The sequence below is a fragment of the Bactrocera dorsalis genome, chromosome 4 (genome assembly GCF_023373825.1).
Source record: "Bactrocera dorsalis isolate Fly_Bdor chromosome 4, ASM2337382v1, whole genome shotgun sequence".
NCBI lineage: Eukaryota > Metazoa > Arthropoda > Insecta > Diptera > Tephritidae > Bactrocera > Bactrocera dorsalis.
In genome coordinates, this window is record NC_064306.1 from 25,579,347 (window position 1) to 25,601,547 (window position 22,201).

General features: G+C 35.6%; 2 protein-coding genes across 4 annotated transcripts in view; one reads left to right on the top strand and one right to left on the bottom strand.

Annotated features, from left to right (window-relative positions):
• Positions 1–10,486, bottom strand: part of LOC105231347 (phospholipid-transporting ATPase IF) — a 43,703-nt gene extending 33,217 nt beyond the window's left edge. Inside the window, exons 1-2 of one of the 3 annotated variants that reach the window (XM_049455974.1) lie at positions 10,421–10,484; positions 10,188–10,354 (exon numbers count right to left, since the gene is read on the bottom strand). In XM_049455974.1, the coding sequence (XP_049311931.1) occupies positions 10,188–10,190 (3 nt within the window). In that variant the 5' untranslated portion in view covers positions 10,191–10,354; positions 10,421–10,484. Of the gene's footprint in view, positions 1–4,847; positions 5,512–10,187 lie in introns of those variants that run through there. The other 2 variants (XM_049455973.1, XM_049455971.1) reach the window with 2 other exon arrangements.
• Positions 10,487–21,100: 10,614 nt separating this feature from the next.
• On the top strand, positions 21,101–22,145 carry LOC105231343 (uncharacterized). The gene is made up of 4 exons (XM_011212606.3): positions 21,101–21,204; positions 21,266–21,407; positions 21,461–21,674; positions 21,744–22,145. The coding sequence occupies exons 1-4, from the start codon at positions 21,185–21,187 to the stop codon at positions 22,118–22,120; spliced, it is 753 nt and encodes a 250-aa protein (XP_011210908.2). The 5' UTR covers positions 21,101–21,184; the 3' UTR covers positions 22,121–22,145.
• Positions 22,146–22,201: the final 56 nt, after the last annotated feature.

A 22,201-nucleotide genomic window follows, 5' to 3' on the forward strand; every position in this document is an offset into this window, starting at 1 on the left:
TTGGATCTATGCTTACGACCCAGAAAAAAACGATCATTGAGCCGAATATCGTGACAATGGTGAGCCGAAGCCGAAAAAATTACGTCAAAGCAGGTCAAAAATCAAGGTTATGTTGACAGTTTTCTTTTACTATCGAGGTGTGGTACACTCCAAATTCCTTCCGACCGGCCAAACTGTCAACAAGGAATACTTTGAGTGTTATGTGTCGTTTGCGCGAAGCTATTCGTATAAAGAGGCTGGAATTATGGTCCGACAAATCTTGGACTTTGCCCCACGATAATGCACCGCCGCATACTGCATTGTTTGTTCTGGAGTTTTTACCGAGACTTTAACAACTGCATCGAGAATTGGAAATAAAAGTTGGCACAAGTATATTAGAACCGAGCGGAATTACTTTGAGGGAAACGACCTAGATGTTGAAGAATAAATTAAGAATTTTAAAATTATGAAAAAAGTCTTACCATTGCTCATAGTAGTACCTAATCATATATGTACATATATTAATTTTTGCCTCCGGTTGGCACTATACCGTAAATATGTACATATATCAGTTTATAAGTAAGATATCTTAGGAAAATAAAGTGAATATATAACATTCGATATTCTATTGTTTAAGGGAGAAAACGTGTCAAATCGGATCACAAATTATGAGATTAAGACCATTCATATAAATAATATGTTAAGCTTATGGATATATTAGGAGGAATTTCATTCAAATAGCAAAGATGTATGTATATCGTACGAGGAAGGAAATGGGTTAAGCAAGTTGAATCATAAATACGATTTTATAATTATTCGAATACGGCACCTCCTAACAGTTCACCAACCAAGCAGGAACATAAACTTTCGAGTCTTACAAATAACCAGCTATTCTTGAAGATATTCTTCTTTCCTTCCTTCACTTTTATATAATTTAGTGCTTGACCTTGAAACGTGACAAGCCTGTGCGGTTTGAATAGCCGCTTGGAAAATATGAACTATCCTAGCGACATCTGTCCGCTGTCACGCAAATATTCAGATATATCAGCAAAACTTCAAGCTGCGACAAAAAACATGACCTCGTTAATATTGCTGCGTAATGGCCAGATAGCAAGTAAGTTTAACAATGCACAGCCGCCCTAACAGGAGCACATAAATATTATGTAACTTTCATTTTGCATTAAAATGCATACAATAATTTATATATTTTTTATTAACATTTCACGATTAATTAATTCAGAGCAACAGAGCAGCGCTGCATTGAGCGTACTCTTTGTGCACCATGCTTCGAACTCCTCCGAAGGTCCTCGTCCACTAAAAAACACCACTGTCAGCACCATGCGTCGTGGTACCGGTGGACGTAGCAGCTTTCGTGCGATAACACATTCGCCAAAATTGGTTTAAAAAAAATCGATTGTGACATTCGGTGTATGGCTTGTCTATATCATCTAATTCGGTCCAAAAATTTTCTTTTAACATTGAGCTGCAGCGATTCCCATTCACAGTAACGTGTCGGACTTGATCATCTTCTGTCTGACCAATAGCGCATATTTTGCTTATTGACGAAGAGATTCAGCCTCATCGCTGAAGATGATTTCTCGATGAAAATCTGGATCATTTTCAAGTTGTTGCTCTGTCCAATTCACGACGATTCTGGTGGTTAAGCGGCTTCAGTTCTTGCGTCAATTTGATTTTGTAACGATGTAGGCCGAGATATATTTGAAAAATTTACCACAACGACATCACAGAGATGCCCAACGCTTGAGAACGATGCGTGAGAGACTGATTTGTGTCTTTCTCAATTGATACGCTAGCGGCAGCAATATTCTCGACTCTTCGGGTACTTCTATGTCTCACTGGCACAAGAACATTTTGTACTATGCCTATGGATTCAATTTTTTCTACAAGACGATCAATTGTTAATCTGACAAGACGATTATGACGACCACAAATTGGATGTAGCGTCAAAATACCTTCTGTCCCTATTGGTCTGCTTTTGTATTGTCATTATTGAAAAATCCGATATTTCACACCTCTAATTCTTACAAATAGGAAGAGTTTCTCACGCGCGGTGCCTAAAATTAATTTTACTCTGTTCTTATTTCCCTTTATCCTCCTTAAATCAGAATATATACAGTAGAGGCCCGCTAATCCGGATCAATTAAAACCGACCCCTATCCGGAATATAAGGGAATCCGGATTACCAAAGACATAAGTATCAGAACTATGTATTAAGAAAAAATATTTATAAATTTCTGTTTGTTTATTATAACAAATAATACACATGTTCCAAAAAAAAACTTAAAACAATCCATTGAAAATAAACGTTAGCAATGTGTATGGATTAATATGGATGGGTGTAATATAAATTCTAAATTTAATTGAAAAAATTGGTTAATTTTGTTTGGCGAACGCTTTTTTGTTTAGCCTCCATTGCTCGCTGCCGTAGCGATCCAAGAATACACAAACTGTTCGATTCAACGTTATTTTCCTCAGACCATTGTAAACAGGTGCTGAAGCTTTTAATAGCGTCTTCATGTTTAGCTTTTGGTTCATTGTTTTCGACTTCTTCAACGGAGGAATCGTCACTATGGAGGGGCAAATGGTCGTTATCTCCAATAAGCCATTCACTTATTTCAGATTGTGGCAGTTGGTGATTGTTAATATCCATTCTCTGCAACAAAGCTCCTATTTCTGTTAGCTCTTGTGCATCTTCACGCTGTGACGTCCATTTTTCTTTGAGAACAGACAGAAAAACGCTATCATCTGGATCCTCGTCAGCATCGGAATTGTTTTCGGTTTTAACTATATCGTTATTCCCTGTATAGGGATGGATTTTTTGCCAACATTTTGCTACTGTATCAGACGACAGGTTCTCCAAAGAATTGGTCCATTGGTTGGATAAGAGCTGTGCAGGTAGGGGGAAGAAATACGGTTATAGTTTTACCATCATCGCTCCTAAACTGCTCAACCGATGCGTGACAAGAAGCATTATCAACTTGTAAAATAGCTTTTCCATCTAGGTTGTTGTCCGCTTAAAAATCCTTTACTTGTTTGACAAACGACTCGTGAAACCATTTTACGAAAATTGTTGAAGTCATCCAGGCATTTTTTGTCGAGTAATTTTCAACTGGAAGATCGCTACAGTTCTTAAAAGCTCTGGGATTTTCCGCCTTTCCAATGACCATCATTTTAAGTTTATGGTTGCACAAGCAAGAAATGTTACTCTCTCTTTGGAGGTTTTTCTCCATGGACCTCTTCTTTCTACAGCAAACACCCATGTTTGATTAGGAAGTAATTTCCAGAATAATGCGGATTCACATAAGAATGAAACAAAGCGCACGCATAAGCATAAAAGCGAATGTAGTGAATAATAAACATGTGATCCGGATTAGAGAATACGGATAGAGAATGTCGGTCCGGATTACAAGGGACATAATAGAAATTTTGAATTTTTTACCCCTGTCCGGATTACAGTAGAATCCGGATTAGGCCGTGTCCGGATTAGCGGGCCTCTACTGTATATTGAAATGTAACGATTTCACAAACACATGCACTGAGTCTACTCGTATATGCAGAAGTGCAAACAAATAAAAATACTTTTGTTTACATGTACCTAACGCCGCGCTAATATGCTTGGTGTTCAATTAAAGCACAGGTCAACACAGTTATATAACAAATGATTACAAACGGCACCGATAACAACAATGAAAAAGTAGGAGAAACTAAGGTATTCTAAATTTAAATCATGTTCGTTCCCCACTATCGAATTTGGCGCCCCTTTACAACCTTTGCTAACAGAGATAACTTATCGAATACCAGGAATCATAAATGGAGATATCACCACTGACTTGCTGCTATTATTTGTTCACTTGAAATACCAACATTTCGATATGAGCATTAGTCATACCAAACACAACATAACTTTATTATCTACAAATAATTACGCAAATATGTACTTTTAAACATGTTAGAGGGCTTAAAGCATTACCAAATGGACTATGGGTTTTTCAAAGTATACCTACAAAGCTAATTCAGAAAGACATGTGAAGAGGCTTTTCAGTGCCAAGCTCAGTTGAATGGCTATAGGAGGCTAAAACCACGAACGCTGCTATAGTGAATGATATTGACTTCCGACACTCAGAAGAGAGTGGATGAAAATCGAGCCATCGCGACCACAAGTTATAGTTAAGCTGAAAGCTATAAAGTGATATTACTATAACAATACATAATTAAGCTATAATCGTTTCATTAGTTCCTCGTTCCCTTAGTCCCCATATTCCTCATTAAGACCTCTTCAACTGCCGGTTGACTGCCGTTCTGACTTAATATGATATATACTCAGTATGTTAGATCTCTCTAGGAAATTATGTTTATACTATATATTCTTGAGATTATATTATTAGTATGGAAAATTAGTGTAATCGCAAAATAAAGTAACAAATCAAAATGAAACCATGACCAATGTTACAAACTTATAAGATGCCCAATATAATTGTAATCGATTCATAATTTCTTCTTGTAACGAGCATTGATTTCATTCGCAACATCTTTTAACATAAAATTTGGAAAATTTCAAAGCCAACCAAGTACGAGATTATAAAATATTCAGCTGCATACGAACGAACTTCCTTTAATCTAATCGAAATATTATAACTACAGTCACTTACTCAGATAGCGTACAGAGTATTTTATTTTCCTCATATTGTTATACATACGAGTATTTTTTAAATAATCACCATTTTAGATATTCCAGCATTAAACTCAGTTCCGTACGAAACTTAGCCCTTCTTAATTATAATAATAATTAGATAGCGTTAATGAAGCGTATTAAATATATATTTATAGTTTTTGCAGATATTACTCACTCTTCGACCGCATAATGTGTTTAAGACCTTTTCCATTATGATATTTATCACGAGCTTCAAAACAAACTTTCGGCGAGTTTCCTTTCCGTACACAATAAAACTGTTTCTCTAACGATTCACAAAAACACATCCGTTCGTTTGCGGTAAGGCAATGTTCACAATTTCACCGACTAATCCACCAGCACAAGCACTTCTAGACTACATGTGTACCTATTTCTGTATTTTCAAATTCTAGTAAATCGACTCTTCCTATTGAATTCAATGAAATGTGAGGAAAGCAACGCGCTAAAAGCACTATCGCAAACCCATAAAAATATTTCCTAATCTCTGATAAAACTAAAAAGAGCGGCGTTAACAAGAAATATACGACGTTTCATTTATAAACAATCGTTGCTAAATGTTTTTGCTGTTTTCATACTCAATTTTTAACCGATTTCATGCAGTTATTTATTTTTCTTTGCCGTAATATTCAAGTGCGCGTACACATGTCCTGAGAGTGAGCGAAAACAGCACATCGACACTCCAAAATCGAAGTTTGCAGTAAATAACAATAAATAAACATGTGCATGAGTACAAACAAACACGGTTCAAAATGTTACACGCTTTTTATTTAATACTCGTGCAGAAGTGGGATCGACGAAACCAACTGACACTAAAGGTGTAACTGAATGCCATTTAGAGGAACTTCAACTCCACAATATCGTTTGCTCTTCAACACACCGATAAAGCCGCGTGAGTCGGTTCTCCCGCACTAAGGCAATAGGTGAACTCAGTCCCATATCTACTGATTGCAAACGAGCTTATCAAGAAGATAAGAATCGTGAGCGTTTCATAAAAAAACGGTAATTGCGCTTTTTGAGTGAAGAATTTACATTTGTTTGCAGTCTGACGGTGGCTAAGTAGTAGAATATTAAACAAAACGAGAGCTATAGAAAATGAAAGAAAAATTATTAATTGTTTATCTATATTTATATATCCCTCAACTAATATTTAATATATTTTTTTACTCGGAAAGAAAGCATTTTCATTTTAAAATTGACTTGAAGATAGTCCATAAAAGTTATTATTAAAGAGAAGAGAACATGACCGAGATAATTTGAATGTTTTTATTTTGCTGATGAGCGGGCATAACCATTTGCTAACTCAAATATTTGCAAACTCATTCAAGAAGCAGAATATAGTTTGAATGTTAGTTTCACTACTTATTGCTTTCGAAGACTTTTGAAATAATTATACAATAAATAAATATATATTTAATTATAAAACTTATGTGGCTATAAATAATGTAAAGGGTGATTTTTTAAGAGCTTGATAACTTTTTTTTTAAAAAAAACGCATAAAATTTGCAAAATCTCATCGGTTCTTTATTTGAAACGTTAGATTGGTTCATGACATTTACTTTTTGAAGATAATTTCATTTAAATGTTGACCGCGGCTGCGTCTTAGGTGGTCCATTCGGAAAGTCCAATTTTGGGCAACTTTTTCGAGCATTTCGGCCGGAATAGCCCGAATTTCTTCGGAAATGTTGTCTTCCAAAGCTGGAATAGTTGCTGGCTTATTTCTGTAGACTTTAGACTTGACGTAGCCCCACAAAAAATAGTCTAAAGGCGTTAAATCGCATGATCTTGGTGGCCAACTTACGGGTCCATTTCTTGAGATGAATTGTTGTCCGAAGTTTTCCCTCAAAATGGCCATAGAATCGCGAGCTGTGTGGCATGTAGCGCCATCTTGTTGAAACCACATGTCAACCAAGTTCAGTTCTTCCATTTTTGGCAACAAAAAGTTTGTTAGCATCGAACGATAGCGATCGCCATTCACCGTAACGTTGCGTCCAACAGCATCTTTGAAAAAATACGGTCCAATGATTCCACCAGCGTACAAACCACACCAAACAGTGCATTTTTCGGGATGCATGGGCAGTTCTTGAACGGCTTCTGGTTGCTCTTCACCCCAAATGCGGCAATTTTGCTTATTTACGTAGCCATTCAACCAGAAATGAGCCTCATCGCTGAACAAAACACGCGCGCGAAACACATTTCGAACCGAACACTGATTTTGGTAATAAAATTCAATGATTTGCAAGCGTTGCTCGTTAGTAAGTCTATTCATGATGAAATGTCAAAGCATACTGAGCATCTTTCTCTTTGACACCATGTCTGAAATCCCACGTGATCTGTCAAATACTAATGCATGAAAATCCTAACCTCAAAAAAATCACCCGTTATGTATATGTACATATATTCGAACATTTGTCGGAATGGGTGAAATGAACTACTATAGCATAAAGCTACCATACAAACTGAACGACCGGAATAAACTGCGTTTTTGGAAAGCTTTTCCAGTGGACGAGGTACATGGCTTCAAGAAATTTGAAATGAGTTATTAGGTAGGACAATGTAATCTCCGTAGGAATAGTTCAGATATCTTTTATAGAGAACTTTTATAAGAGAGTACATAGTAACGTACGTACATCAGAAGAAAGAACGCTTCCTCACTTACGATACCAACATTTCTTAAATCAGGCTAATGTTTTTCAAAAAATACATCCTAAAATACATCGATTTTTGGGAAGAAAACTACTATATCGATTATTTGCAAATTTTCAGGGTATATTTATAAATGATTACGACATTCCCGACGGTGCAAAAGAAGGATCCGCTACTGATGAAGTGTTTCCGGTCTTCTTCTTAGATGGCGCTTATATGTAAAATATTCTCATCAAACTGGAAGATTTTCTCCGTACAGTGGCCTACGATCAAAACAAAGAAATTACTTTTTTTACTTATGACCCAAGCTCTCTTAAAAATTGGTTTGTTGTTATATCAAAAAAAGAGGAACATAATTTTTAAACTTTCAATATCACACAAACTGTCAAAAAAATTAATTTTAACAGGTCGATCTTTGCCCAACAACCACTTGCAAAAACTATGGAAAAGCTGGTATGATCGGTCAATTGGAAGTATAAAGCATTTTTGGCGTCATATTCAGTCTTGGGACACTTTTCTATATATGGAGTACGAGCACGCTTGAAGATATGCTTTGCAGCCCCTACCTAATGCCTGTATTTTTGTTTTATTTATATTGTTTATTATTTATATTATTTATTTGTATTGTATAGTATAAAACCAAGAGAACGGCCTTAATAAGATACAGTATAAGGACCCTATGGCCAAAATTCTGTTCCAAGCTAGGTACCATGAATTTGCAAATAATAAGATTGAAATTAGTTAATATCTTATTTTTTTTTGCGGTCTTTTTAAAGTAAAAGTTATATGCTTCTAAAAAACACCCTATTCTATATGCGTTTACATAAAAAAGTTAATTCAAGCACTTTATTTGAAGAACACTCAGAAATTTATACGAATATTTTAATTAAAGAAAAGTGAATCCAAATAAAAGCGAAAAAACTGGAAGCACGCTGTTCGCTATGCTCGCCAGTAAAAATAAAAATATTTAAAATCTGTATTCTGTAGGCAAATTACTGACTTTAAAAATTCCCGAAGTCGGATTATACAAATATAATATATTTTTATGTCTAAAGAAAAGCTTTTCATACAAGAAATTAGTTTAGGTAGCTCAGTTTGTATGACAGCTTTAGTGCGCCGATATCGGTGGTTCCGGCCTTCTCCGGCAAGCAACTTCTTGGGGTGAAAGGGACGTGTGCAAAATTTTAGCTTCATATCTTAAAAACTGAGAAACTAGTTCCCGTATATGTACCAATGATTCTTCCTTGGCGTCACAAACTTCGTTGCAAACTTGATACACGCTGTTAGGGATATAAGGATCATATAATAATACAAACGCTATTCTCAAATTGTGGATTCAAAACTCTAAATACAACTTCATTATTTAAATAGAACACACACTCGCGCAATAAGTATTTAAAAACTGTGTTTGCACCAATGTCAAGAATGAAGTTGGGTAATAAAGTTGAATGTAATTAAAATGCTTATTTGTAGAGCCAATAGGTGTGATAAATATTTAATTACTTACAAACTTACAAACTTTGTAGTTCTTGAGATAAGAAACCTAATGAAATGAAAGCTTTGAAATACAAACATATCATAAAATTATGCATATTTATGGGTGACTCTTCACTTTTGACTAGTAATGCTTAGTCTTCCATAGTCAAAATTAAAACGTATCGTACTAAAAAGTTGTCTAAACATAACTATAACCCACCGATTTCTTATCTATCATAAGGACTCATGTTTCACGGATTATTAAAGCCGATTTCAGCTTCATGCCTATGCCATCAGTTTAGGGTTCCATTGAAAAAAAAGAGTTCATAATTTTCATTAGACTAAAAAAATACGACTTAATTTGTCGCACCACTTCTAGTTTACTCTACCCCCCCATTAAATCAAATATTTTTCCATAAATACTTTTGGTAAATGCAATTTCAATCTAATTTCTGTGAAAGCTCCTCTCGATTTCATCGAAGTTATTTGTTGTAGACGTTTGTAAACAACTTCCTGAATTCGCACATTAAGTTCAGGGAGCTTTTTATATAAAACTCGCTTAATATTGGATATAAGTGAGTATGTTCTGGTCCGGTTCACCACAACCACATTTACAAACTTTCCGTCGGTACAAGAGTGCTTTACCCACAATGCAGAGTTTTTGATTTTGTCGCCACTGTGAATATATTCTTGTAATGCTAAGGTTTGCCCTCGAAGACTAACTATAAAGTACCCAAACTTAAAAAAAAATGTGTAAAGTTCTATAAAACCACATCTGAACTCAAAGGCCGCAAAATTAACACTTTTTGTTGAAAAATGAAAAAGGTTTGTTAAAACTTGGGGACGTAAGTACGAAAAAACGAAGTTGAATCAAACAAATACATTCATATACATACTATATATACAGATGTATGCACTCCGATATGAAACTATTACCAAAACGTTTTCAAATTATTTGAGATCCAAAGCATATTTTTATGTGTTTGCTTTATTGAACGAAATAATTATTTGTTGTCACAAATTTTTGGTGATTTTTTATAGATAACTGTTTTATAGTAACAACCCGCTGATAAACGTTAGTCAAGTAATAAATTTTATCGATTGTGAAATTAATTTCACAATTCTTAAATTTGCTCGGCTCAATCACTAATCAAAAACATACCACGCCAATATAGTTTTAACTTCACAAAATGGCATCCAATTGCTTTCTAATAAAAATTCTTTACGAACAAAATATTTTTAAGCATAGTGCAGTGCAAACAGGCAACTCATATTTAGGAAATTACAATTTTCAAACATACGCTTAGTAAAATCGGCATACACTGCGTATACGTAACATAAAGCGCGGTTTAATTGATGGTGATCACCTCTTACTTACCATATTTCACAGTTGCTTCCTTAAATTCACTAAAATACGCGGTACACTACCGTTACTTCTTCTGTCACAATATTGCACAATAATAAGAAATCGGATAACAAAAAATTTTCAATTAACAGATTTTGAGTCTCTTTAAACGAATCGCGTAGTTAACATTCCTTCCATAACTATTTCAAATTTAAAATATGCAAATATCAACAAATAATTTCGTCTAAACATTTGTTCACTCTCACATGGAATTATAGGTTAGTTGTTCCGCTCCTTATACTCGCCATTCTTAAGCCGCCGAATCTATCGATAAACTGTTGAATGTGTCAAACTGAAAACATATAGAGGCCGCAATAATATTCGCTCGACCACACCACTTGTTACTCCGTTATCAATATAGTCCGTCGTGTACGTACATATGTATACAGGCATGTCTCCGTTAGCTCTCAGCGGACGCCTTGCTCCGATAATACCAATATAAGTACATATGTAGTTACATATAACCAAAATTGCTAATAACACTGTCACTCATTTGTAGATATTATCGTATATAAATATAAAATTTGCAAATTTGTTGTGTTTCATAGTTTGTTCTTAGAAATTTCACGTCAAAGCAAACAGATTCTCGCCACTTCGGCGTTAGGGTGACAATATTAGTGATCGCTAAGTTGCTTGACATCTGCTAGTTCTTGTTGAGAGGCCGTTGAAGTTATTGTCTTCCCAGATCGCATCTAATCACGGCGCCGACATATGTATGTGCATACATACATACAGATATGCATACGCATATATGTACGTAAAAGCGCTTGGCAATCGTAATCATGTTTTTATATGTCAATCGGCAAGCAAGTATGCAGGTATGAATGAGTGGTATGGTTGTGCTTGTGCTTTTATATAATTTTGATAAAGAAGTTTTATGAATGCAATAATAAGCCGGTAAAATAAATCGAGGGATTAATTTACAGGGAAAGTGAACGAAGTGAGTTGTTGAAGTAAACGTACATATAATGTACATATGTACAGTTTATATGTACATATGTATAAAGTCATTCAGTCTCTTTTAACCGGTGTCAGTGGTCCAATGACCAATACCTGACACCTCCTAGCCCAGGGTGTTCCACGTACCCTGCCCACCGGACTAAATTGCAGGAGGTAGATTCGACTGTATTTATACGGCGCCTCCCTAATACAGAGCTGCCTTTAGAAGTAGCCTTATAGCACTATGAGGCTCTGGTGCGACAGACTACCAGTTCCCTGGTAGCTGGATAAGTAGCGGCTCTGAACGGAACCACGTAAGTGGGGGCAAAAAATACAGAAAGAACGGCCAGTTGCCGACGGTAGGTTGTGAAGGAGGTTTCTAGCCAGTGTAAAATGGTACCTCAGGAACCTGAGGAAGGGCAAATCATCAGTGAAGCAAAGGCCTCAACACTGGACAGGTATAGAGGGACAACGACTCTCCTTAAAGAAGTAAGCGTATTAGAGGGAAACCTTGCACAAGAATTTCCGCTCTAGCACAAAAACTCGCGCCCTGCTGATAAGTGGTGGATCGGCCAAATTACGATAAATTCTCCTGAGAGAAAGAGGTACAAATTGCTCTCTCAACCACGAACGACTGCACCAAGAGGAGGCCAGCACAAACGGCTGTTGGTGCACATGCAGATAACGTAGGATATTACTCTGATCAGGCATCAGAATGGCGGTACTGCCTAAAAGGCTGGAAGCATACCTTATTCCTTCTCGGGTTTCTTTTTCAGGTCAGGTCTACTGTTAATAGACTTCAGAGACAAGGAAGCATCATCCTATGCGACGAAGACTGCTCTGAAGTTATAGGGATGGAGAAGACCAACCCTCTATACTGGAAAAGAAGGAAATGCTGCTAACTCCCTCGCAGGTAAATAGTCTGACTAGGTGTTCGGCTTATTGAAAGCGCAAAATGAGAACTTAAGTACTTTGACCTGGACAGTCATAAACAGGCAGGACATAGCAGGGAGCAAACACAACTACACTGATTGGGATATCCTAGCGTTAAACACATGTAAGCTAAGTGTTTCTTCCGCTTGGAGTAAACTGCCTCCAAAGAGAATCAACTAACTCCATACACGCACAGACCACCATACCCAGTCAAACCACCACCCACTGTAAACGAATTGCTCGAGTTGCGAATCTAGAGTAACCAACAAACTTCGTTCTGAATACTGTAGCAGTCATAATCGTTACTCAGTAAATACATATACATACATATGTATGTTCTGCGTGCAATGAGTTTCTGCAGATCTCTAACTACCTATTTGTATGCCCAATAAATCTGTCTCACCCAATATTTCCTGTCTCTCTCTCTATGGTCCGACCCCGTCAAAACAGCACGTTACCCTGGTCTTCCGTTAGATGATTTCGTTGACAACTAATTTAAGCCTTACTACCTAAATGTAGTCCAGATAACAGCTTTTACAGCATTTATTCGACTTTTATGCTGTTTAAAATAAATATTTAAAAACTAACCCAATATCAAGTATCTGAAAATTGCTTGTTTACTTTCCGCTGTGTGACTGAGTATAAAACTAAATCGATGCCGCCTGATCTGCCAGTATTACTATAAAATACCTGACCTCGGCCGGAACATTTGAAACATAAAACATTCCAGATTTCGTAAGGTCATTCTGACAAGCTCGATCTTCTTGGTTTCCAGCTTTATTTTGTATAAAAAATTTCTTCAAACCTACAAGATAGATCTCCAATCCTAAAGCAGAAAGTTGTCCACTAATGTAATAAGGTGCTAAGGCTTCGATTCCAATTTTTGCAGATCTTGAAACGAATCCTTTTGAATAATATAAATTTCACTGAACACGAAAGATACTGTCTGTCAAGTAAGAGCGTGGTCGTGTTAATTTATAAAAAAAAAATATTTTATGAAACTTTCATATTTATATGTATATACATTGTACACATTATAAATAATGATGCAATTTGGTCAATAATATGTCCAGTCACCACCGGCATGCTTTCTACTAATTTGACGGCGTATTCTAGTGGCAAGGATCTCCAGATCCGACGAATTTCGTAAGACAACTGCTTCAAAGTGTGTGTGCGTCTTCCACGAAGCTTCTGTTTAATATATGCCCACACATTTTCAATAGGGTTTGCATCGGGCGACTGCGACAGCCAATCCAATGTATCTGTCACAAGTTTTTCAGTCAACAGAGGCTTCTTCATTGTGTTGCGCCATTTCAGATCATGAGTATGAAGAAGGATTCGGATAGTTTCATAAGAAATATCTAAACCTTTTGCTATAAATTTTGCTTGTCCTTGCCGCGGTGTTAAACCAGAATTCCGCGAAAACAGATTCACTATTCTTTTTTCATCTTTTTTCCCCTTTTTCCTATCGAACCACGTTCTGGTAAATCATCGACATTTTTAGCCAATGTCGCTGTATCCACTTCTGTACAAATGCCTTCGACTTTCTCATATATTTAGCAGCCGCTGATTGTGACATTTTGGGATCTTTCGGGTGGACGCAAAGGAACACAGCTTCATAGCGCGACGCGTACTTAGCACGCATGGCGTTTAACGTGATTCTCTTTCAAAAGATCAACGACAACTGAACCTTTGTTGACAATGCATCAAGGACAAAGCTTTCCTCTATCGGCTCGCCAAGGAATTAGAGCGAAATCTTTCACTAACTGCCAGTAAAGTCGACCACGCAATTACTTGACAGACTGTACATTGAACCTTTTATAATATATAACAATTAATTATATTCATTATCTTTTAATATTTCGATAAATTAGTCATACAAAAATGTAGTTATTTAAAAAAAAAACAAAAAAAAAAAACTGACAAACTCTCTTCAGAAAGTAAAACTGATAACTCAAATATATTGTATAGTTGTATGTTATATACAATTTAAACAAGTTACTGCAGCAGATAAGATTGTTAGTCATTGAAGTAGAAATTCTTCTGTGCCAGCAAAGTCCGAGGAGCTTTCAGGATAATGCTTTATTCCCCATCTTACACTGCGATTGATAGTTTAAAGCACATTCCTAACATAAGCATTCCTAAAGTAATTTCGAAGCATGGTGTCGAAATAACCGTCCTTGGCCGGATAAAAGACCGAGTCCGTTACGGTTACTTAGACCCGACAGTCGTGGAAACAGGTTTAAAGTATTACATCTCGGTAGCTGTGTTCTCAATCCAACGTATAACACCAACGCCACCCACTGGATATTCGCAAATTTTTTAGTAAAATTATTGCATATTTTTATTATTTATTTAAATATGACCTGTAATAAATTTACAAACAGACTAGGAAACTAAGGGATCTGGCTGCTAAGGCCTTCGTCCCATTTTGTATAGATACATATTCATTTACTTATGTGTACATTTCAATTTTAAATTAATTTTAATAGTATTGGATATACATACATATATGTATATGTGAGAGTGGAACCTGTGGGTCAAAGGTCCACACGTAGCGGACGAGCCTTTTAAATGCACCTCTGACCAAAACTATACGAACATATGATCAATTCGAACTACACTCGAACAATATTCGAAATATACAGTCGAGCATAGTAGACAATAGTTGACTAAAACAGAAGTAAGAAGTACATATTCAGAAGTGGCAGACAAGCCGCTGCCTGACAATTAATGTTATAATAAGTTGTGGAAAATGTGGACTTAATAAACCAAAAACTAAATTGTAAAGTTATAATAAGTTAAGTGAGTTTAATAAAATATTAAATTAATAAAGTTTATAATCCAAAGACTACAATAAAAAAAAAAAAAACAGAAAAGTGCTGAACGATTTAAATTCAGTGATGAGTAGTACATACATACATATATATATGTATGCAACATTCCGAGCATGTGGACATAAGTATGTAAGATGTGCAAACGGTATATGTAAGTTTCCAAGAAGTTCAACATTCCGAGAATCAGGCAACACATCAATTGGACGATCTTCGGATAATTTTAAAGTGAACCGACCGTTGAGCTATGTAAGTACATATGCATGTATCACAAAATACAGTAATCCAAATTTTGAGAAAGAGAGAGAAGCTTTTTGCGAAGTGCGAGGCTGCAAAAATTTAACTACAATGAGGCAAATAAGTTATATTTTACGATATATATGTATGTACATATGTATATATATATATTTTTTTTTTAGAAATTGTAATCAACATAACAGGAAAAGATAATGGACGTACAGGATATTTTGAGTTTGACAGTGGTAGATTTGAAGCATAAGTTACGAGAAATTGGACTGAGTGTTCAAGGTTGCTCTTACATTTCGGACATGTGTTAGAGGATGAAGATGAAAGCGAAAGTGAATTACGTTCAGTGATAATGGTAGAGGCACCAACCTCTCACCAAGCCAATATAGTGTCCAACCCGCAGTTCACACTGAGGGATGTGGAAGGAAGTATTTCCTTATTTAATGGTAGAGATGAGCTCAGTATTGATAAATGGTTAGACGAGTTTGAGGATAACGCGGTAATTTTAAATTGGAGTAGTTTACAAGAATTTGTGTTTGCAAAGCAGCTTCTTAGAGGGGCAGCCAAATTGTTTGTGCGTAGCCAGACAGGAATCAGAAGTTTCAATTCTCTTAAATCAGCGTTAAGGAGTGAGTTTAGTGCAAGACCAACATCACTCGATATTCATCGGACATTACAGAATCGTCGTAAGAATAGTAACGAAAGTTTTCGCGAATATTTGTACGCTTTGATAGAAATTGCCAAGCCAGTGGGTTTAGATGACGAGAGTCTAATTTTGTATTTTATTGAAAAAATTCCGGATTCGAAATTAAATAAAACAGTTTTATATCAGGCACGAACAATTCAAGAACTCAAAGAGCAGTTAAGAGTATATGAGAGAGTACATGATTCTCGAAAGCCTTCAAGCAGAGAGAAATCATGGCATGGCGCATCAACGCCGGTAGAACCAAAGGTCCAAAGAAAGTGCTTCAAGTGTGGAAGTGAATCTCATTTGGCCAACGGTTGTGATAAGATAAAGCAGATAAAGTGTTTCAAGTGTGGACAGATAGGTCATCGTCAATTTGAATGGGATCGTAGAGGCGAGATGCATATTAAAACAGAATCAAAACGCAGCAACGCCTTGACTGTTTGGAGTAAGAGTACCATCTTCAAGCCAATAAAGATGTGTGACTTGACATATACTCGTAAAAGTCTCTTTGAATATCGCTAATATTCGTTGATTTTAAAGCGTTTATTGATTAGAGATTGTGTATATTATTACAGTAGAATCCCGATTATCCGGATCAAATAAAACCAGGGGTATTCCGTATAATCGAAAATCCGGATAATCGATTTCAAAGCAAATCAAACAATATTTAAATTACATATAATAAAGTTTTATTATGTAATAAGTTTTACAAGTGTAGTTTAGATAATATGTACGATATATAAAAACCGAGCTAAAGGGTGATTTTTTAAGAGCTTGATAACTTTTTTTAAAAAAAAAACGCATAAAATTTGCAAAATCTCATCGGTTCTTTATTTGAAACGTTAGATTGGTTCATGACATTTACTTTTTGAAGATAATTTCATTTAAATGTTGACCGCGGCTGCGTCTTAGGTGGTCCATTCGGAAAGTCCAATTTTGGGCAACTTTTTCGAGCATTTCGGCCGGAATAGCCCGAATTTCTTCGGAAATGTTGTCTTCCAAAGCTGGAATAGTTGCTGGCTTATTTCTGTAGACTTTAGACTTGACGTAGCCCCACAAAAAATAGTCTAAAGGCGTTAAATCGCATGATCTTGGTGGCCAACTTACGGGTCCATTTCTTGAGATGAATTGTTGTCCGAAGTTTTCCCTCAAAATGGCCATAGAATCGCGAGCTGTGTGGCATGTAGCGCCATCTTGTTGAAACCACATGTCAACCAAGTTCAGTTCTTCCATTTTTGGCAACAAAAAGTTTGTTAGCATCGAACGATAGCGATCGCCATTCACCGTAACGTTGCGTCCAACAGCATCTTTGAAAAAATACGGTCCAATGATTCCACCAGCGTACAAACCACACCAAACAGTGCATTTTTCGGGATGCATGGGCAGTTCTTGAACGGCTTCTGGTTGCTCTTCACCCCAAATGCGGCAATTTTGCTTATTTACGTAGCCATTCAACCAGAAATGAGCCTCATCGCTGAACAAAATTTGTCGATAAACACATTTCGAACCGAACACTGATTTTGGTAATAAAATTCAATGATTTGCAAGCGTTGCTCGTTAGTAAGTCTATTCATGATGAAATGTCAAAGCATACTGAGCATCTTTCTCTTTGACACCATGTCTGAAATCCCACGTGATCTGTCAAATACTAATGCATGAAAATCCTAACCTCAAAAAAATCACCCGTTATAACAATAAATAATGTATTACATAATGCCTATGTAATTTAAAATTTTGGTTGGAAATAACTTGTTATTGGTCTTTGACGTAAAGAATCACATCGTTTCATTGCGGCCAAGCCCCTGATGCGTTTCAGTTGTAACAACTGAATGGGATCCGATTGACAATTAGAGCCGAGACGAATGAGATATTCGGATAATAGATGTTCGGATAATGGGGATTCTACTGTACATTATTGCATATTTTTTTCATTTTTTATAGTCTTGCAACCAGTTGCTACAGAGTGTTATAGTTTTGTTCACATAATTTGGCACAGGTCATCGCAGTAGCAAGGGCACCTGTGGATAAAAGATTTTGAAAAAGAGGTCGTGGCCCCGCCCTCTAATATGTTTAATTTTCATATCTCCTAAACCACTAAAGCTACAACCAAATTCACCCAGCTCAAATATTACAAGAACTCCTACCGGAAGTGTGCGCGATAAATCGATAACTAAATACGCCAGAAACGTAAAAATTTGCAACCGGGATGGCATAACAAGGTTTTATATGGACCGTGGTAAAAAATTTACGATGGGTGTGGCACTGACCACTTTTTGGTGAAATCCCATATCTCGGGTCCCGACTGACCGAATTCGATAAAATTTGGATCGTGGCATTCTTTGTATGTTCCTATGTCACGCATGAGCCAAATCGGACAATAACCACGCCTACTTCTCATATAGATAATTTTTAAATTCCAACTGATTCTTTTATTTTTCAGTACAGAAATAGAGAAGCAATTAATATAATGAGATTGAATTTTGAACGAATAACGTCTTTAGTGCATTCCCCTTTATGAAAGAAAATTGTTCAAATCCAACCAAAACTGTTCAAGTCCCTAAGTACCTAATATGTGGACCAAAGTACCCATAGTTGACTTTTGTTCGAAAATATCGGTCAATGTGTAAGATATGTAATAGAAATTCAGATAGAATCCTTTTCCTGCAGTAGTAATTCTGTGTATCCAAAATTGGTGGAATTGGGTCAATACTTTCCTGAGCCTCCATACATTTAATATAAAGTTTTTCGAACTTCTTGGTGATTTTATGCTGAATATATTTGCCAATATTTGAATTATCTCAATGAAAATTTCATTGACCATTACCAGATTCATTGGGCATCCTTCTGATTGTGTACTACATAAATATAATGATTTTAGTTTTTCTAAAAAATCTCTTGCCGAATATACATATGTATGTATTTATATGTACGAAAGTATAAGTTATACGTACGAGGTGGGTTCAAAAAGTATCGCGAATTTTGTGTTTTTTCAAAAATTATTTATTTATTCATGAATATCTATTTTGTCCCCTTCAAAGTAGTCGCCATGAGATATTATACACTTGTGCCAACGGTTTTTCTAACCTTCGAAGCACTTCAAAAAATAATTTTTTTTTTATCGTCTTCAGCTCCTCCTTCGATGCCGTCTTTATCTCGTCAAAAGAAGCGTAACTTCGTCCTTTCATGGGCCTCTTTAGTTTAGGGAACAAGAAAAAGTTACAGGGGGCCAGATCTGGGGAATACGGTGACTGCGGCATCATTAGTGTGTTGTTTTTGGCCAAAAAGTCGCGCAAAAGCAACGACGACAACGACTGAGCAAAGGCGTTGTTTTTGGAATTATTAAGGAACTTTGTAATATGTACTTCAGTTTGCTGTGCAGCAGTTGAAATTGATGTTATTTCGCTTTAAATATTTTTGGCATTTGTATTAATGAACAAACGCATATCATGACCAATACAATCAACTTCTTCTTAAAAAGCATATCGACTTTTTAGGACCAAAGGTCTTCAAAATCATGTATTTAAGGTTTCACAATATTTCTGTTTGAGCAACTGCCTTAGATTTCGGACAGCGTTGCAATAACTTCTTCTAGCGAGCCACCGGCGCTTCGTAACTTTTCCGTGTACCATTATATACTTAATTAGATGTAAGAAAATTTTCCAGACAACCTTGAATGGTTTACTAAGGATTGTCCTCGGGCATTTCCATTACAAACACACGAATTCATCAATAGTTTAAGGTTATAGAGATATAGTTGACCTCGTTCTCGCCCTTTTTCTTTGACGTCCTCACCAACTCGCTTCTCATAATTCATTTTCTTATTGAATTCAATTAAATTTTAAAAATTTATTTCAAATGACTTTCGCTTCTCATAATTCATTTTCTTATTGAATTCAATTAAATTTTAAAAATTTATTTCAAATCATTCAATTTTAACTAAGTTTTGCGTTGCAAACAAAAACATTCATATGCTGAACACATAGAGCGCGACAGACTGCAAGCGACATCTGTCAAATATTAAAATACACACGTTCTTATGGACAAAGTTATGCAGACAGCTGCACGACTACACGACTGCAGGCTCTCAGTTGTCGCTCTCACTAACTTGAAAATATTTTTAAATTTGCCGACGACAGTGGAGAGGACAGTAGAGTTGACAGTAGAGAGGAGTGATGCCACTTATATGTAATTATTATAAAATTATTCAAAGCTCTAACAAAACTGACGTTATTTTACAAATAAAAACATAAGTTAGTTCTGTTAAATCATTTGTAATAACAATTGATAATTTGAAACAAATAAATTTACCTATTTATTTTTTGCATTAAAAACTTAACTTTGAACACAATATTAAAATATCATTGGAGTAAAAGGCATTAGCAAGGCAACAGAGATGTGTACATACAAAATGGACATCTGTGTAGTTTTGTGTACATGATTCCAAATTCATTTAGACCATTCATATCATTTTGAATAATAAATAACAGAAGGAAATATGAGAAATTACTCAAAATTCTTAAAAAAAAAACAATTTGTTTGCGTTAAGGTCCAGTTCTTAAGTAATTGCTGAAGAAAAAATCCAGTAATTATATAAATATTTTCATTGCGATTTAAGGAATGTGGATGAAGATTGATAAATTTTATACAAGATCTCAAGATCAACTATATTTCATATTAGCCGTGTTTTTTTGACCATCAAAACCTAATACGCATTTAGCTTATACTATGTTCAGACCGACACTTAATCACACGATTTCGGCTGTTGAATGGATTATCCCACTAATCTTAAAAATTTATCAAGATTTCGCCATACAAAAATGACAGTTCCAAATCACTTCATTGAAATGATTTGAAACTGATCCACGCTAAATCTGTCCGTGCGACTCTGATTTTGCTACTAGTCAGCACTGGAAATCTGTTACATTGTCACAGCTGATTTAGACACTGCAAAGGGAAAAAAAATATAAAAAAAAACAAATTTTTTTTAAAGCAATGAATCTAATTTCACCTGAAAATCGACCAAGCAAACGAAAAACTGCCTCCATTATTTCAATTATATGGAAAATATTAAAAACAGACGGCTTTTATTACAAAATACTATATGACAATATTTTCTTTTGATAAATATTAAGCGATGTGACAATAACAGCTGTTTTTTGATCTTTCTAACGGCAGTGAGAACACTGTTGGATTATGAAATGCTTAAATGTAAACTAATCTTTGAAATTTTCGGTCTGAACATAGTATTATTTCACATTTTCGCTTAAATATGAATTATGTTGGCAACGCGGGCAATAACAATCAGCTGATATTCAATTTTTCGCGTCGCAATGTTTGACATGGAGAAAAGGTAAATTTGTAAACAGACTTTTCACAAACAAAATAATTATTTATTATTTGTTTATCAACAGCAAAAGAAAAGTTTGGACAGAGGCCGAGACGCTCCTATTCCTGAAGTGCTACAACAAGAGGAAGGATGAGTTCCTGCATGCGCGCAAGAAAAAGTTCGCCTATGAAAACGTCTTGGAAGACATGATATTTCAAGGATTTACGGTAAGAATAATTTCAAGTTAATGTATAAATATTTATTACATTTGTTTTCACAGGATACAACGGTGAATGTGGCTGCTCTTGTAGCAAAAATGCGAACGCTTTTGAAGGCATATAACACAGCGAAAGATAAGCAGACTGGAACTTCTCCGTGCACAATACCATATATGTCAGAAATGGACGAAATTTTTGGAGAAAGTCGCTTAGTGTCCGACAACCACAGCATAAACATTGGAACAGATCCTCTAGAGACATTGATTGAGTCAAGTGGTTAGTTCAAATTTAATTTTCATTACGTATTGCTTATATTGAATTCGTTTTTTTTATATTTTTAAACAGTAAATCAGTTGTTAAAAGTGTCGACTGATTTTGAAGCAATGTTCGACGATATGTCAAGTACCTCTAGACAGAGCCGATCTGCACTAAATCGTAGCATGTGTACACCAACTGAAGTGTATCCACAAGAGCCGAACACAGCAAATGCTAATCCATATTCCCGATATCGGGAAAGCACTAAAGAACGATATTTTGAAGGAAAAATCGAGCTAAAAAGAAAAAGGGCAGAAGAAAAGGCGAAATTCTATGCGAATATACAAAGTAAGATGCAGGATTTGGTGGAAAAAAGAAATCTCCACATAGAAATCGAACAAAAAAAATTAAACTTAGAAGAAGAAAAACTAAAACTTCTACAGCTGTATGTTATGAATAAAAGATAGCAAAACTAATTGATTTTACAACCAATAGATATTGTTTTATTTCACGAAAATACACAGTCAAGCTTATCATAAAATGTATTT

Excerpts from the sequence above, each read along its gene's own strand:
- LOC105231343 (XM_011212606.3), top strand. The coding sequence starts at position 21,185 with ATGTTTGACATGGAGAAAAG. Across the intron at positions 21,205-21,265 it reads ATGTTTGACATGGAGAAAAG|CAAAAGAAAAGTTTGGACAG; the intron begins GTAAATTTGTAA and ends GTTTATCAACAG. Across the intron at positions 21,408-21,460 it reads TGATATTTCAAGGATTTACG|GATACAACGGTGAATGTGGC; the intron begins GTAAGAATAATT and ends TTGTTTTCACAG.